This window comes from Ursus maritimus, unplaced genomic scaffold, assembly GCF_017311325.1.
Source record: "Ursus maritimus isolate PB19 unplaced genomic scaffold, ASM1731132v1 scaffold_14, whole genome shotgun sequence".
NCBI classification, from domain to species: Eukaryota; Metazoa; Chordata; class Mammalia; order Carnivora; family Ursidae; genus Ursus; species Ursus maritimus.
Window position 1 is genome coordinate 68,728,633 of NW_024423786.1, and position 17,409 is coordinate 68,746,041.

The 17,409-nt window shown below is 47.5% G+C and overlaps 1 protein-coding gene across 2 annotated transcripts in view; it reads right to left on the reverse strand.

Annotated features, from left to right (window-relative positions):
• Nucleotides 1-381: 381 nt before the first annotated feature.
• The window catches only part of PRPSAP2 (phosphoribosyl pyrophosphate synthetase associated protein 2), a 46,535-nt gene continuing 29,507 nt past the window's right edge, over nucleotides 382-17,409 (reverse strand). For both annotated transcript variants that reach the window (XM_040630133.1, XM_040630132.1), the window contains 4 exons: nucleotides 15,382-15,530; nucleotides 8,160-8,230; nucleotides 4,776-4,922; nucleotides 382-1,129 (listed from right to left, as the gene is read on the reverse strand). In XM_040630133.1, the coding sequence (XP_040486067.1) occupies nucleotides 971-1,129; nucleotides 4,776-4,922; nucleotides 8,160-8,230; nucleotides 15,382-15,530 (526 nt within the window). In that variant the 3' untranslated portion in view covers nucleotides 382-970. The remainder of the gene's footprint in view (nucleotides 1,130-4,775; nucleotides 4,923-8,159; nucleotides 8,231-15,381; nucleotides 15,531-17,409) is intronic.

Genomic DNA, 17,409 nt, shown 5'->3' on the forward strand with positions numbered 1-17,409 from the left:
GTTCTTTGATGCCTGACATTAGCAAGGGTCGTGTCACGTGCCCTCTGTGGCCACCCCCCAGCATCTCATCTTCCAGAGCATGCACAGGGCCATTTTGTTCAGAGCACAACTGTGCCATTTAACAGGGAGCCAAACAAAGCCATGCCAAGATGCAGGCGACAGCTCACGCCAACTCGCTGACCTGCCCCCCGGGGCTCACAGCCTGCGACTCGAGTTCCTCTCCTGCCACAGCCAAGTGATTACGCATCAGAAACGTGCAGGTCCTGGACAGACAGAAGAGGAAACATTACATCCCTGAGAGGCTACTGTGGCACCACAACAAGCTGCAGAAGAGAAAACTCAACGAGCGGACCGAACACGTCAACATCCACGGCACATGTATTCAGCGTTCATTTTATTTTAGTTATAAAACAATTGCCCAAACACAAAGTTTAAAAAAAAACACACAACGTTAAGTTTTTATTCCTTCTTTTGTTGCAGAAAATAAATAATGGTCGCGTAATAATCATTCACATATGCGTGTCTATAAAAGCATTTCTAAAAAGGTCATTTGCTGGGATTCAACAGTATCGTCTTTTTGGCTTTTCAGTTGCAGGTACGACACAGTATAGATCATTTGATTTCATGAACTTTTTTAAGCACTTGGGCTCCAGCAACTTTGGAAAAAGGCCGTCTGTGAGCTTAAAAATCTTACTCCAGGTTATTGTTGAAATAGTTAAACTACAAACAACCAGGGTTGTTAATTCATTTAGGAGGAGAATATAGTTTTTCTTTTATAAAAATCGCCCCAAAAACTAATAAACACCTAAACCGACATAAAAAGTTGGTCTACCTTTGTAGGAATTAACAAAAAGGAAGGAACAAAGCACAGACAGCCCCTGGGAGGTACATCGCATCGCGACCCCTCACAGTATTCTCCACTTCCAGTTTGGCCCTCGGGAATTTTACGAATTTACGAAAGGAAAGCTCTTCAGTCATCTAAACCTATGTTTCTGAAAAGGTAGGACATGGACTCCCCATTGTGAATCCGACGGATGGCTTCTGAGAGGATCATGCTGATATCCACAGTTTTAATTTTGGGGCACTGGAGCTTCTGGATTTCATGCGGAATCGTATTGGTAACCACCACCTGCAAATCAAGATGACAAAAATCCAAGAGCATCAGAAAACCAGGTAGCTTCCTGGCTGGCTCTGAAAATCTGATACACTCTCCAATCTCTGTGGTTCTACTTGACAGGACAGTGAGTCTACCATACCTTCAAAAGTGTTTCCAGTCGATGTGAACACTACCTGCGCTTCTTTAAAAAAAGGTTTAAAGTATTTATTTTAGAGAGAAAGAGCGAGTGAGGGCGGATGGAAGGGGCAGAAGGAGAGAGAGTCTGAAGCAGACTCTGCCCTGAGCGTGGAGCCCAACGCAGGGCTCGGTCTCACAACCTGAGCTGAAACCACGAGTCAGATGGTTAACCGGCAGTGCACCCAGGCGCTCCCACTACTTGTGTCTCTAGGTGAAGATCTGATACCCTAACACCCACTAAGACAGCTACAGGCAAAAAAGAGAGTAGGAACTACCCATGAGCATGTGGGGAAACTGGAACGACGCTGCTGCTGGAGGAGTGAAAAATGGTTTGGCTACTTTGGAAAAAAGTCTGGAGGATCCTCAAAAGGTTAAACATAGAGTTGCCATAGGACCCAAGAGAAATGAAAACATACCTTTGTTCAAAAACTTGTACACGAGTATTTATAACGCTATTATTTACAAGAGTCAAAAAGTGGAAACGACCTAAATCTCCGTAACCTTGTGAATGAAAAGACAAAATGTGATACGTCCATTCGATGAAATATTCAGCAACAAATAAGAATGAAGTACCGACACCCTGCTCCACAAGGATGAACTTTCGAACCAGCACACTAGGTGAAAGAAACGAGACACAGAAGGTCATGCGTCACAGGATTTCGTGTGTATGAAATGCCCAGCTTCGGTAAATCTACAGAGACAGAAAGCAGATTCGTGGATGCCTAAGGCTGAGTGGACTGAGAAGAAATTGGAAGTAGGGGGGCTGCTAATGCGAACTGGGGCTCCTTTCTGGGGGGAGGAGAATGGCAGCTGTACAATTCTGTGAATACACTAAAAGCCAGTGAATGTTATACTTTCAATGGGCGAACTGTACGGTATGGGAATTGTATCTCAATAAAGCTGTTTTTCTTAATATTAAGATTTGATAAAAATCAAATGAAGACAAACAAGCACTTTCCAGCAGCTACAAACGGAAAAAAATAAAAATACTCAGCCGTCTTTGAAAACACAGGGGATAGCAATGATTTTTCATTATATTGATACCCTACAGTCCCCACTGCCGAAATAAGCCTCAAGACCGCGCGTGATAGAGCCGCGCATGCGCCATGAGACCGCCGCAGACACGGCCCCGGAGCAATTACTCCGCGCCGGCGCCACGGCCAGGAAAACGCGGCGCATCTAATTCCTGGGACCCTTCCTGGGCAGCTCATACTCCCGGCAACCGCGGCAAAAACGGAAACAGGAAGAGTCACCCGAGAATCACGGCCTGTAAAAGGGAACAGTTCCCAAACTTAAAACAACAACAGAAACCCTACGCACTGGTATCACCCAGGCCGCCCCGCAGCCCTCACAGAACCGGCGGGAGGCGCGACCCGGGGCGGGCTGGTGCGCCTGCGCACCACGCGGCGCTCCCTTGCTTTTCCCGCGACACCCACGCTCGCTGGGGACGTATCTTCCACATCTCTTCTAACCACTTTTTAGAAGGGCCAGTTTTAGGGGCGCCTGGGGGGCTCAGTCGGTGAAGCGGCTGCCTCCGGCTGGGGTCACGATCTCAGGGTCCTGGGATCGAGCCCCGCATGGGGCTCCTTGCTTAGCAGGGAGCCTGCTTCTCCCTCTGCCTGCTGCTCCCCCTGCTTCTGCGCTCTGACAAATACATAAATAAAATCTAAAAAAAAAAAAAGTACCAGTTTTGTTAAGCTATAATGCGCGTACCACCCAGTCACCCACTTGAAGTGTAGGCTTCACCGGTCTTCAGAACACGCTGGGCTGGGTTTAGCACGGCCCCCAAGACAGACCCTGCCCCCTTCCCTGTCACTCCTCATCTCACGTTCCCCAAAGGGCTGGCAACCACCATCTACTACCTTTATGGATGTCTGTTCTGGACATTGAAGTGTTTGAACGAAAACGAACCAAAAACCCCACTTCAAATCCCGGTTTATCAACCCCAGCACTATCTACCGGGTCCTGCTCCGAAAGAGGAGGACGGCAGCCGCTCCACTTCTCCCACCTTCCACCTCCTAACTTGTGGGTCTCACCGCTGCCCCTGCATCGTCTACGCTACACTGGGCAACTGTGCTTTATCTGTAAGTTCACAGGAAAAACTTGAGCCTTCCTAACCCGGGGGAACACAGAAACCCGGTTTACTTATTACTATTTTTTTAAAAGATTTTACTTATTTATTTGAGAGAGAGACAGAGATAGCAAGAGAGAGCAAGAGCAGGGAGTTGAGGGAGAAACAGGCTCCCCGCGGAGCAGGGAGCCCGACGCCGGAGCTCGATCCCAGGACCCCGGGATCATGACCTGAGCTGAAGGCGAATGCTTAACCAACCAAACCACCCAGGTGCCCCCAGAAACCCGGTGTAGCCACTAGTTACTGGCCTGACTCCCCCGTCTGGGCATTGGTGCAAGGCCCCTTTCGGGACACAAAGGCGCCCATCCGCAGAGACAGCCTCTCCCTCCAGACTCCCACTCCAGACTCAGGTGCAATCTCCTCTCCAAAGTCCACTCTGCTCTAGGAGGCCTGGCTCCCTCAGGACCCCACATTCCCCTGGCGTGCTCTTTCGAATCTGCCCGCACGCAGCACCTGTGGGAACCACGTGGACAGACTGTGAGAGCTGCAGCCCCGGGCCTGAAGTCCTCTCCGTCTACTCATTATGTGAATTCTGCATCTGGTTTGCAGCCTTGAACACCTTTCATGTATTCTTGACCCTTAGGATGTCTGTCCAGCTGAGTAAGGTGGCTGGATCTGATCCAAGCCACGCCAGCCTGGCCTCTGTCCGTGTGAGGGCACCTTGAACCCATCAACACGGGGCCGGGCTTAAGGAAATCGACTGCTGAAGAGCGGAAGCGTGGGACTCAGAAAAGTAAAAGGAGTCTGAGTGATGTAGGATTCAAATACTCAGGAATCTACAGGGCCAAACACCTCCATTTCTTAAGAGAGAATAAAAATGTGATTTATGCAGTCAGAGCAGACAAGCAGATAAGCCGGCTGACCTGGGGGGTGGGGCACAAAGCAGGGGGAGAAAACCTGGATGGCCTTGCTTCAGCCTCAGCTTGGGAAAACTGCCCTGCTCGCCTCCTCCCCGTTTCATACCACAGGTGTCTGTCCCGGCGAGAGAGGTGGGCTTTGGCATCCTAAATGCTCAGCCTACTAACTGTGTGACTGTAAGAAGTCACAACCTTTCCGATACAGGACTTCCTGTCTCTCTAAAAGGGGCGCTGATGGGGGGCCTGCAGGGCCGTGATGGAGTTTGGGGGGCAGGGGAGGCGGAGTGTGCACAACACCACCACGTGCCCCATTTATGAGAGTTAGGGAAAGTATTACCATGGGCAAAAGAGGCTTCCGGTCCATGAAACACCAACATAACCCACATTGTGAATCCACTCTTAACCACAAAATAACGCACTCCTCACCAAGTCTAACCGGGACCGGGGGGCACACAGGGGCCAGGGCAGCGGTGCCCAGAGCCGTGGCGGTTACCTCGTCGATGGCAGACTCTTCAATCAGCCGGGGAGCATCTGACGACAACAAGCCGTGAGTCGCCATCACAAAGATCTTATACGCGCCCCTTTCCTTCAGGGTCTCTGCTGCGGCGAGGAAGCTGTCCACGTCATCGATGATGTCATCCTGTCACGTCACAGAGGGAGCAACAGGTACATGAATGGGGGTGCCAAGGCGGGTTCACACAACCGGGGAAAAGAAAGGGTGTCATCCCACTCCAGCAGATCTGCTGTCCCGTCGGACACATCCAGGTGGCTCGGTGACACAGCCCATCACCGTGTCCCCACTGCATTCCCTGAAGGCCTCTCAGCCACACCGGGGCTCCCTGGGGCTGCCATCTCCGCATTATCCCTCGTGGGTCCAGAACTGTGCCCTCAGCAGGCAGGGCTCCAGAAATGTTCATTGAAGGCTTTTTACCCCCAAGATTTTATTTATTTATTTGACAGAGAGCAGCAGAGGGAGAGGGAGAAGGAGACTCCCCTCTGAGCAGGGAGACCGATGCAGGACTGGATCCCAGAAGCCTGGGATGATGACCTGGACTGAGGCACCCAGGCACCCCATGAAGGGTTTTTGTTTTTTTGAGATGCATAATAAAACTGTCAGAAAGCGCTTGACTCTAGCCAGTACTTCCCTCTTTTCCTGTTGGTTTCCCTCATTTTCCGACTTTACTTCACTGGGCACACGGGAAACATACTTTTTACATACAGCTTTATAACGGGAAAGCCAGTAATAGTATTTTAACAAAATACTCAGTCCAGTGGTATCCCACCTATGCACCACAGGCTCCCAGTATGCAAAATCACAAGCACTGGGGAGAACGTGGGGGCCCCACAAAGGAGTCCTGGTTAACTGGTGCGGCCACTCTGGGAACAGTTTGGCCCCAGTCAGGAAAGTTGGAAATGTGTGTCCCAATATGTATTGGTCTCCGCCCCAGGTTCCTGGCACAGAGCTCCTAAAACCCTTGTAAATCCCTAAGTGGTAAGAGCGCTAGGAGCGTCTTTTATTCTAATGGGCTGACTCCCGGTGGGCTCCTGAATGGGGGGCTGGTCACAGCAAAGACCACACCATGAGAAGCTTGGAATTTCCAGCCCCCCAACCCCCATTCTCCAGAGAGGGGAGAGGGGCTGAAAATGGAGTTAACGATCCATCATGCCTACGTGATGAAAATCCCGAAAGTACAGGGTTTGGAGAGCTTCCAGACTGGTGAACACATCTACACACTGGGAGGGTGACGTACCCCAACTCCACAGGGACAGAATATTCTGTGCTCTGGACCCTCCCAGACCTCGCCCTATGCATCTTTTCATCGGTACCCTTTATGACATCCTTTAATAAACTGGTCAATACAAGTGTTTCCCTGAGTTCTGTGAGCCGCTCTAGCAAATTAATCTGACCTGAGAAGGGGGTCATGGGAATCTCTGATTTGTGGCCAGATCGTACAGAAGCTGTGGGTAACCCGGGGCTGTACTTGCAAATGGTATCTGAAGTAGGGTGGGAGCAGTCTTGTGGGCCTGCCCCTTAACCCGCGGGGCTCTGACACTAGCTCTGGGTAGACAGTGTCAGAATGGAGTTAAGTTGGGGCGCCCGGGTGGCTCAGTTGGTTAAGTGTCTGACTCCGGCTCAAGTCATGATCTCGGGGTCCCCTGCACTCTCTCTCTGCACCCCTCCTCCCACTCATGCTTTCTCTCTCTCAAGTAAAATCTTAAAAAAAAAAAAAAAAAGATCTGAATTAAATTGTAGGACCAGCAGCTGGCATCACAGAGAAAAATCTCCACACATTTGTGTGAGCTGTACAGGGGATACGCAGGAGAGAGACACAGGAAGTGGAAAACGGAGTCTTTCCTATCACACCCAGGCTACCAAAGTTATTTTAAGCCCACTAGGGTATGAAGCATCGTCTAGACTTGAATAAGTACTCACGCATTTATTTTATATGCATATATATTATTCCTTTCAAATGTATAATGATATTACTCTGCTCAGAGAAGAAAAACATAGATATTACTTTAAAAGTGCTAATGGCAAAATGGTACAGCCACTCTGAAATAGAGTTTGACAGGTTCTTATAAAATTGTATTAGCATTCACCGTGCGTGGCGGCGTTCTGTATCTGACTGGTGGCGGTTACACAAAGCCCCATGTGTGATACGCCTGCACACGTCCACACGCACACACGTCACGCTGGGGCTATCGGAAGCAGCTGTGCGGGTGGTGGTGTGAATTTCCAGACTGTTACGGCACCACAGTCAAGCAAGGAGGAGGAAGCTTCATCAAGAGAACACGAAACTTCCNCTCCTATCAATCAAAATTACTTCAAAATAAAAAGGTTGTTTTTTCAAAAAAAGGCAGTAGAAAGGGGGCAAAAACATTACTGAATTCACAGCATCTTGTTATTACAGATTTTAAGGAATAAATTCATGGGCAGTTATTACCCTAGAGGGTGACATCAGAGATTGCGTAATTCAGAAAAGATTCTGTAATTCGGAAACTCACAAGCAAGATCACAAGCACTGGGGAGAACGTGGGGCCCCCACTACGGAGTCTTGGTTAACTTGGCCATTCTGGGAACAGTTTGTCCCCAGGCAGGAAAGCTGGAAAGGTGTGTGCCTTCCAACCCAATGACCCCACCCCCCGCTACCAAGAAGTTTTACATGTATGCTCCAGAAAATAGCCACAAGACTGCTCAGAGCAGCAGTGTCTGGAAATAGAGAAACTGTATGTTCAGTGCCTGGAGAACAGATCGGTGAACTGTGTCGTGGTTGTACCAGGAAGAGCGCACAGCAGCGAAGAGAAATAATGAGCACCCACAAGTTACTACATGGAGAACCTTCAAAACAGCGCTGAACGGAAGTCATAAAGTACACAAAGACTTCATTACACAAACATCAAAAATGGGAAAAACAGAACCACCTAGCATTTAGGGATACATGCGTTCACGGCAGCCTGTAACAGCAAGTAAGGGCATGAATGGTGACTTTTGGATTGCTGACAACCTCTGGGGGGAGGAGAGAGAAGAGAGACCAGGGAAGAATGAGGCAGCCTCATGGCGACAGGATGACGTTGTTTCCAAGCTGAGTAGTGGGGTACCCACACGTTCCTATTATTGTTGTTTTAATGACACAGGCATTAAATGTGGAGCACAAGAGGATGTGTGTTTTAAACAGTTATCAATTTTGTACCCTACCTTTATCACAAAACAATTTCACGTGGTATGACAGACAGACCGAAGTAAACATTTAGCACAAGGTACCAACTTAAATGAGACTTACCTGCCACACCGCTATCCCCACACCACTAACAAATAATTCAACAGAACAGCAATGGCAAATACAACAACTCATAATAATAAGAGAAGTCTACATACCACAATGATGGCGATCCTTCCTCCCACATCGCCAACAACTGTGATTGGGGGCTTCTCTTTAGGAATCAGCACTGGTCAGAATAAAACACACACACAAAAATTTCTATATTAAAGCCTTTAAAAAGTTCATGTTTCACGATAAAAAGACCCAAGAAACTAGAAACAGATGGGAACTTCCTCAACCTGAAAAAGGGCAACTGTGAAAAACTCACAGCTGACATCATACTTGTGAAAGACTGAACCCTTTCCCCCAACATCCGGAACAAGACAAGGACGTCTGCTCCCATCACTGCTACTCGACACTGTACTGGATGTGCTAGCCAGGGCAATTAGGCAAGAAAAAGAAATAAAAGGTACCCAGACTGGACAGAAAGAAGTAAAACTATCTCTGTTAGCAAATGACATGATCCTACATATAAAAAATACTAAAGAATCCACAAAGAACCCTCACAGCTAATACACCAATTCACCATAGCTGCAAGGTAACACACAAAAATCAGCTGTTTTTACACACCAGCAATGAACAGTCTGAAGAAGAAATTAAGACAACTCCACGTGTAAAAGCACTGAAAAGAATAAAATACCTAAAAATAAACATAAAGGAATGGAAAGACATCCCATGTTCATGGATCAAAGCATTAGTACTGTTAAGATGGCAATGCTCCCCAAAGTGATCTAGAGATTCAATGCAATCCTTATCAGAATCCCAACTGCTTTTCTGGAAGAAATGACCTAGCCTAAAATGCTAAAATATGGAAATACAAGAGACCCTGGATAGCCACAAAAATCGTTTAAAAAGAAAGAATGAAGGTGCAGGACTCACACTTCCCTATTTCAGAACTTATTACAAAGCAACAGTAATCAAATGTAGTACCGGCGTAAGAATGGAGACCTATAGATCAATGGCACAGAACTGAGTGTCTGCAAATAAACCCAAACATCTACAGTCAACTGATTTTCCCCCAGCTTTTTTGTGATGTCATTGACATATAACACTGTTACAACATAAAGATCTGATACACGTGCCTACTGCAAAATGATTACCACAATAAGATTAGTTAACATATCCATCACTTCACATGATTACAATTGTGTGTGTGTGTGGTGAGAACCTTTAAGATTTCCTCACTTAGAAGCACCTGGGTGGCTCAGTCAGTTAAGCACCTGCCTCCCGTTCAGGTCATGATTCCGGGGCCCTGGGATCAAGCCCCACGGCAGGCTTCCTGCTCAGCAGGGAGTCTGCTTCTCCCTCTCCCTCTGCCTGCCACTCCCCACTGTTCGTGCTTTCACTCTCTCAAATAAATGAGTAAATCTTAAAAAAAAATCTACACTCTTAGTACCTTTCACGTATATAACACAGTATTATTAATTACAGTCACCATGCTATACGTTAGATTCCCGAGGTTGTTCATTTTATAGCTGGAAGTTTGTACCCTTTGACCAACATCTCTCCATTTCCTCTACCACCCCCAGGACCCGGCAACTACCATTCTATTGTCTGTTTCTATGAGCTCGACTTTTTCCTTTAGATTCCACAAGTGACATCATACAGTATTTGTCTTTCTCTGACTTATTTCACTTAGCACAATGTTCTCAAAGTCCATCCGTGTTGCCATAAGTGGCAGGATTTCCTTTTGATGGCTGAATAATAGTCCACTGTATAGATGCACATTTTCTTTAATCATTCAACCACTGAAGGACACTTAGAATTGATTTTTGACAAGGGTGCCAAGACCATTCAGTGGGGAAAGTACAGACTTTTCAACAAGTGGTGCTGGGAAAACTGGAAATCCACATGTAAACGGATGAAGTTGTGCTCTTACTTCACACCATATTCAAAAATTAACTCAAAATGGATCAAAGACCTAAAAATACGAGCTAAAGCTATAAAACTCTAAGTAGAAGACACGAGAGTGCATCTTCATGACCTTGGATTTGGCAAAGGATTCTTCGCTATGACACCAAAAGATAAGCGATAAACTAAAAAAGAGAGAAGCTGGATTTCATCAAAATGAAAGCCTCTGTGCGTCGAAAGCCGCTATCAAGAAAGTGAAGACAAACTACACCCTGAGAGAAAATACACATACTTCCTACTAAGAGCTGAATGTCCGGAATATATAAAGACGTCTCGCAATTCAACTATAAAAGGACAAACAAATCCATTTAAAAATAAGCAAAAAATCTGAAAAGACATTTCTTCCAGAAGATACACAAATGGACAAGCACGTGAAAACATGCAACGTCATTAGGGAAATGCAGGTCAAAACTATGACGAGGTACCACTTCAACCCACTAGGACGACAATCATCCAAAAAAATCAGAAAATAAGCGTTGGTAAGGATGTGGAGAAACCAGAACCTTAAACCTTTGCTGGTAGGAATGTAAAATGGTGCGGCTGCGGTGGAAAACGGATTGCTGGCTCCTCAAAAAGCTAAACACAGAATTACCATATGATCCAGCAATCGTAAACCTAGCTATAGACCCTGGAGAAATGAAATCGTTTCTCGTGAACACTGCACGTGAACAAACGTCACAGCCTCATAGCCAAAGGCAGAAACAACTCCAGAGTCCATCAGCGGATGAATGCATAAACACACCGTGGCATAGCCATACACGATGGAATATTATTCAGCCATCAAAAGGAATTAAGTCCTGATACGTACATACAAAGACATGAGCGAACGGTAAAGACATTATACTTAGTCAAAGAAACTGGACACAGAAGGTCACAGACTGGATGATTCCATTTATGTGAAATGTCCAGAACAGGAGAATTCATAAGAACAGAAAGCAGACTGGTGGGGAAAGGGCGCGTGGGGAGTGATCATTTAAGAGGTAAGGGTGTTTCTCTGGGGTGATAAAAGGTCTGAAACTAGGAAGATATGGTGGTTGCACAGGACTACAAAAGTACTAAATGCCAGTGAACTGCATACTTGAAAACAACTGATTCGGGGGCGCCTGGGTGGCTCAGCCGTTAAGCGTCTGCCTTCGGCTCAGGTCATGATCCCGGGGTTCTGGGATCGAGCCCCGCATCGGGCTCCCAGCTCGGCGGGGGGCCTGCTTCTCCCTCTCCCACTCCCCTTGCTTGTGTTCCCTCTCTTGTTGTCTTTCTCTGTCAAATAAATAAACAAAATCTAAAAAAAAAAACACTTAAAATAAAAAAAAAAAAACAGCTGATTCTATGTTATGTGACTTTCACTTCAATTTTTATTTTTTATTTTATTTCTTTATTTTTAAAGATTTTATTTATTTATTTGTCAGACAGAGCACAAGCAGGGGGAGTGCCAGGCAGAGGGAGAAGCAGACTCCCCGCCCAGCAGGGAGCCCAATGTGGGGCTCGATCCCAGGACCCCAGGATCATGACCTGAGCTGAAGGCAGACGCTTCACTGACTGAGCCACCCAGTCATCCCTCACTTCAGTTTTTAAAGAAAGGTCAGTGTCACTAAGGAAAAAAAGTACAAGTGCTCTAGATCAGGGCTTCTCAACCTGGGCACCTTTGTCATTTTGGGTCAGATAATTCTTTGCAGTGGGAGCTGTCCTGTGTGTTACAGGATGTTTACGGCCTCCTTGACCCCCTCGATTGTGACCACCAAAAATGTCTGCAGACATCTCCAAATGTGCTCAATGGGACAAAATCTATGGCACCCCCCCCCCCCCCCCCCCCCCCCGTTGAGAACCAATGCTGTGGATGAAAGAGGCTAAAGACATATGGCAACTGAATGTAATGTGATCCCAGGTGGCGGGGGACGGGGAGGAGGACCACCGAAATATAAAACCAAGCAAAGCAAGACAGATCCCCAAACTGAAGTAATTTCTTACACTTTCCACACTTCCTTTCCCAGGCACCTGAGTCCAGGACTGGGGAAAGAGTACAACGGTGTAGCCTATAGGGAATCAACCTGACGGAGAGCCATACGAACAGTCTTACCTTTGGATTCATAAATCTTACTTTTAGAAACTTACAACGAAGAAGCCCAGGTACAGAAAAAGTGTTAACCCACATACGTGCACTGCAACATTATACTGGCAAAGAACAGGTGAAGACACCAGGGCGCCTGCGTGGCTCAGTGGGTTAAGCATCTGCCTCTTCGTTTTGGCTGGGGTCATGGCCTCAGGGTCATAAGATCGAACCCTGCATGGGGCTCCGCACTCAGTGCAAGGCCTGCTGGAGATTCTCTCCCTCTCCCTCTGCTCCTACCACCCCTCTCCCCGCTCACTCTCTCTTTAAAATAAATAAAATCGTAAAAAAAAAAGGGGGGGGGCGCCTGGGTGGCGCAGTCGTTAAGCGTCTGCCTTCGGCTCAGGGCGTGATCCTGGCGTTATAGGATCGAGCCCCACATCAGGCTCTTCTGCTGGGAGCCTGCTTCTTCCTCTCCCACTCCCCCTGCTTGTGTTCCCTCTCTCGCTGGCTGTCTTTCTGTTAAGTGAATAAATAAATCTTAAAAAAAAAAACAGGTGGAAACAAATACCCTCTAGACCCTGGTTGGGCGTAGGTTTCAGCCACAGCCGTACGACGGGATATTCAACAGCTGTGAAATATGCCGTTCGTGCACGTTTTCAGTCAGCTGGGAGAAGGCGTGTGGCGGAGCGACACGTGCATTCTGTCCCCACCTGCAGCGCCGCCCCGTAGCCCAAGGACGGCAAGCACGGGAGGAGGCCCACCGAGAGAGAAAAATGCTGTGTGTCTGGGTTTAGCGCCGAGGAGCGTTTTCCTCCTTTATGCACCGTCATGTTTTGAGTATTTGTATAATGTGCTCCTACTCTGGAAAAGTTGTGCTTTCTTTCTTAGTTGGCATTCTCCCTCTGTAAGAAGCCAGAAACTGCAAACTAATTTTCTGAATCTAATGCTAAGCATCAAAATCTTCTGACGTCATCACCATCTCAAAATGTATGCGTGAGACGCCATAGAAACACGCTTTCCTCTGCCTGCATGTGTCTCCGTGCATCGGTCCACTTGCCACCACCTTAGACAGGTCCAGAGGGCCAGGCCAGCACACGTGAAAAAAACGTCCAACATTTGGGATCTGTGGAATGAAAGTTCTGCTGTATCTACCCCTCAAATCCTCTAGTGTTTACTGCTTGAGTCAAAATGTACACACAGAAATATAATTACAACCGTGAGTGAAACAAGCTGAAACATAAAGAGCAAATAAGTACATAAAGGAGATGTCAGGAAGTCCTGGCCCCTCGTTCTCAGGTGGGAGACCGGCAGCCCTGTCTCTGCAGTCCAGAAATGACTAGCTAAGACGGCACTTGAATCTAAAGACTGCTGACACGTTCCTGAATGTAGCTGGCGTCATTGCAAAGCTGAATAGGAAAGTGCTCCCCCCACCCCGCCCCCATGCTCAGGGAAAGGGCTCATCCCTGTAGAGTCTAGAGGGCTGCCTGACACGAGCCCCTCACTGAGCAGACGTGGCTCCTGAAAGGAAGACCAGCCACAGGCCTGGGAGCCCAGCAGCCTTGCAGCTGGTACGTGTGCTAATGCGGGGCCTGATGAGCGAATCCCGAACCCTAGCTCCATCCACCAGCTCTCAATTAAACTGATTAATAACAAAGATCTTTCACATTATGGTTTTCACATCAAGAGTGCGTGTCCTTCACATTCCCAGCGTACCTCGGCTCCCATTCGCCCCATTCCAGGGGGCAGGCGGCCGCTGGGTTGACAGCACAGCCGGACCCAGCACAGTCCGAGATCAAAGCCCTCCCCCTGGGCATCTGTGTAACTTCATCAGCCTCGCAAATCTGTCTTCCCCATCTCTTGCCTCTCTTCCCTGCAATCTATCCCAACACTCGATGCAGGCCTGGACTTCTGAAGACACCTGCCCGCAGCTCCAAAGAACTTTGCAGCCTTTTGTAATGCAAGTATATGAACTGGCATTTACAATCTTTCCTCCCAAGGACCTTCCAGTAGTCAGGGTGATGTCCTTCCAGGTCACACCATACCTGGACACAGACCCCAGCTCTTGCCTCCAGAGCCTGCTCCCTTGCCCCGAAGGCTGTCCTGGCACCCTGATCTAACCAACGCCTGAACTCTGCCTCTCTCCACCTCAGCCCGCTGAGATCCCCAGGCCCAATCTCAGCTTCCTCCCCACCGCCCCAACACAGCTTTCCTTCTCTCAAGTGTTCTCTCTTTGCAAATGAGCAAACTCCCAGGCAAAGCAAGAACCCAAAGGGGGCATAAAAATGATTCTCAAGCTGAAGGCACTGGAGCTCCTGAAATCCCTTCCTTCCAGTCTAAAAGCAGAGCCCCCCAAAAGAACTGGAAAGAATTCAAATGTCATAAACCCCCTTCCGGAACAACCAGGGAAGACTGACTTACCACCCAGACTAGAATTCTGCACCACAGGCAGACAGACACAGTCACAAAACCATCCGACTCCCTTCTGTGTTAACGGCCCTTCTTCACTCCTAAAAGTCACGTATTTCCCAGCTTCCCCTGTTAAGATCCCCCCAATCCTAAACCCTGTCTTGTCTTGGGCTAATCTATCTTTTGTGATATTTGCAGGCCCCTAAGCCTGAATCTAAAGGGGGCAGAGGAAAAGTTTTTCCTCCCCAACAGACTCAAAGGCAGTATTTTTTTTTTTTTAGTTGAAAAGATGTTAGTAAAGCACAAAGGAAGTTTCTTAAAAACAGAAACAAATTCACACATAACTGCCCCCCTCCCCGGTCACCACACTGTCACCTTTCCTATTTCCTCCGGGGCCTCACACAAGCACAGGTATACTACTATTCTGCCAATTCCAGTATTTTCCAGATTTTTCTGTTGTATCCAGCTAGGCTCAATTATTTCACTGGGCTGCATAATTAGTTGTGCTGATACAAGATAAGTTATCAAGGCCCACCCACTACTAAGACATTTCGACGTTTCCAATATTGTGCATTCAAAGTAACACTGTTAGTGAATAACTTGCACAGTTTTTTGCTTGTGTTAAACTCTCCTCTAGGATAGATATACTGCTGAGTGAATGGATGAAATTCGCTGAAATGACAGAACTGAGCCTTTTCCTAGTTCTTGCTGTGATCACACAGACTGCTTCTAGAAGGTTCTACGATCCACAGGGCTATCAGAAATGCATCTGTTACGACAGGGCCGGGAAAGGTATTATTAATCAGTTCTTGCCAACGTCAAAAAACAAGAGGCCATTCACAGTGGGAAGACGACACACTCAGGCAGCCTTAAAAGCAAAGAGGAAAGTGACAAAGAGGGGCCGGCACACTTACTGGGGATCTCCAGGCTGGGGTGGATGGCAGCTACACTCCTGACCATGGGCGGGGAGTGCCGTCCATCCACCAGGTCGGACTCGGCGTCCTGCGCTTCTCCGTGAATCACCGCGATTCCCAGTCGCAGGCGCTCCGCGAAAGACTGCGCCCTGGGGGAGAGCATGAGACATGGTTCAGAAAGCACACAGCCTCCGTTTCCTGACGTTCATGGGAGGAACATTCGAGAACAGACATCCAGTGTAGTTTCCGAGAGGACTGATGAAAAGAAAGAGAAAATAATCTTCGAGTCCTAGGATCCAGGACAAAGTGTGGGGACCCAAGGTGACGAGCATGTTGCTCTGGCAGCGGGCACCAGTGGCCGGCCAGCAGCACCTGCACTCACTCTGCTAGGCCACACCTTCCTCGCTAATTGCTAATCCATCTTGCCAGGCACTTAATAGTGAGAACCAACCACAGGGGCCACAGGGGGCAAAGGGCATTAAATACTACTCCTCAAGGTCGTAAGCGTCAATTTTTACGTTTTACTGAAATACAAGGGAGACCCAACAAACCATACAATCTCATAAGCTCTGATGTACACACACATCCATGTAAAGCATCAGCACAACGAAGCCAATGAAAATATCTGTCACTGCCACACACGTCCTTGTGCCCCTTGGTAACTCCTTCCAGCACCAGGCAACCAATAATCTGCTTTCTGGCACCAGAGTTTGACCTTTTCTAGAATTTCGTGAGTGGTACTGGAGTATGTCGTCATTTCCTGTCTTCCTTTGCTCACTGAGGAGAACATTCTGGAGATTCATCCACATTGTACGCCACATCCACAGGCCGTCCCTTCACACCGCAACAGCCCAGTGTCTGGGGCTCCCAGAGTTTGTTCATTTACGTGATACATTCCTGAGTTGCTTCCAGTTCTGAACCATGACAAAACTGCTTTGAACATCCATGTACAGATCTCTACGTGGACTCAGAGTCCTTTCCTTTCTCTTGGGTAAAACCCTAGGAGTAGAATGGCTGGATCATAGGGTAAGGCATTTAGCTAACTCTCTAAAAAGCCATCAGACTGTTCTGCAAAGTGGTTACACCCTCTTACATCCCCCTGAGCAGGGCACGAGGGTCCCGGGGCCTCCGCACCGCACCGACATGTGCTGTGGCCGATTTCAAATGCTATCCATTCCAATGGTGCGTAATGGTACCTCACTGTGCTTTCCGTTGGGATTTCCCTCGAAACAAACAGTGCCGGACATCTTTCCCGTGCTTATGAGCCATCCCAATATATACTGTGATAAAGGGTCTGTTTATCTTTTGCCAACTTTTTCACTTGGGCTGCTGGTTCTCTTACTAAGCTTTGGGAATTCTTTATATCTTCTGAATGCAAGTTCTTTTTTTAGAAGTTTATTTATTTAATTGTTTAAGTGATCCCTCCACCCAACGTGGGGCTTGAACTCATGATCTCAAGATGAAGAGTCGCATGCTCGTCCGACTGAGCCAGCCGGGTGCCCCTGGATAAAAGTTCTTCCTCAGATACATGCGTTACAAAGACTTTCTCCCCAGTGTGCCTTCTGTCATTCTCCTAGTAATGTCTTCTGAGGAGTCGTTTCACTTTTGATGATGTCTGACGATTTTTTTCTTATAAAATGTACTTTGGTGTCGTATTTAAAAAATTTGTGGCCAACCAAAGTCACAAAGATTTTTCTCCTATGTTTTCCTCCAGAATTTTTACGGTTTTGGGTTATACACTTAGTTACAGGTTCACTCGGAGTTGATGTTTGTATATGATGTGAAATATGGCTCAAAATCATTATTTTGTACGTGAACAGCCAGCCATTCCAACGCCATTCGTGAAAAGGACTATCTTTTCTCCGCTGTATTGCTTTTGCACCTTTGCTGGAAACCAGCATTCTAGATACGCATAGATCTGTTTTTGGACTCGAGTCTGTTCCACTGTTCTGTTTTTCTGTCTTTACCCCAAAGCTACGTAATCACGGTTGCTTTCGCTTTCCAGTAAGTCTTGACTTCAGTGTGAGG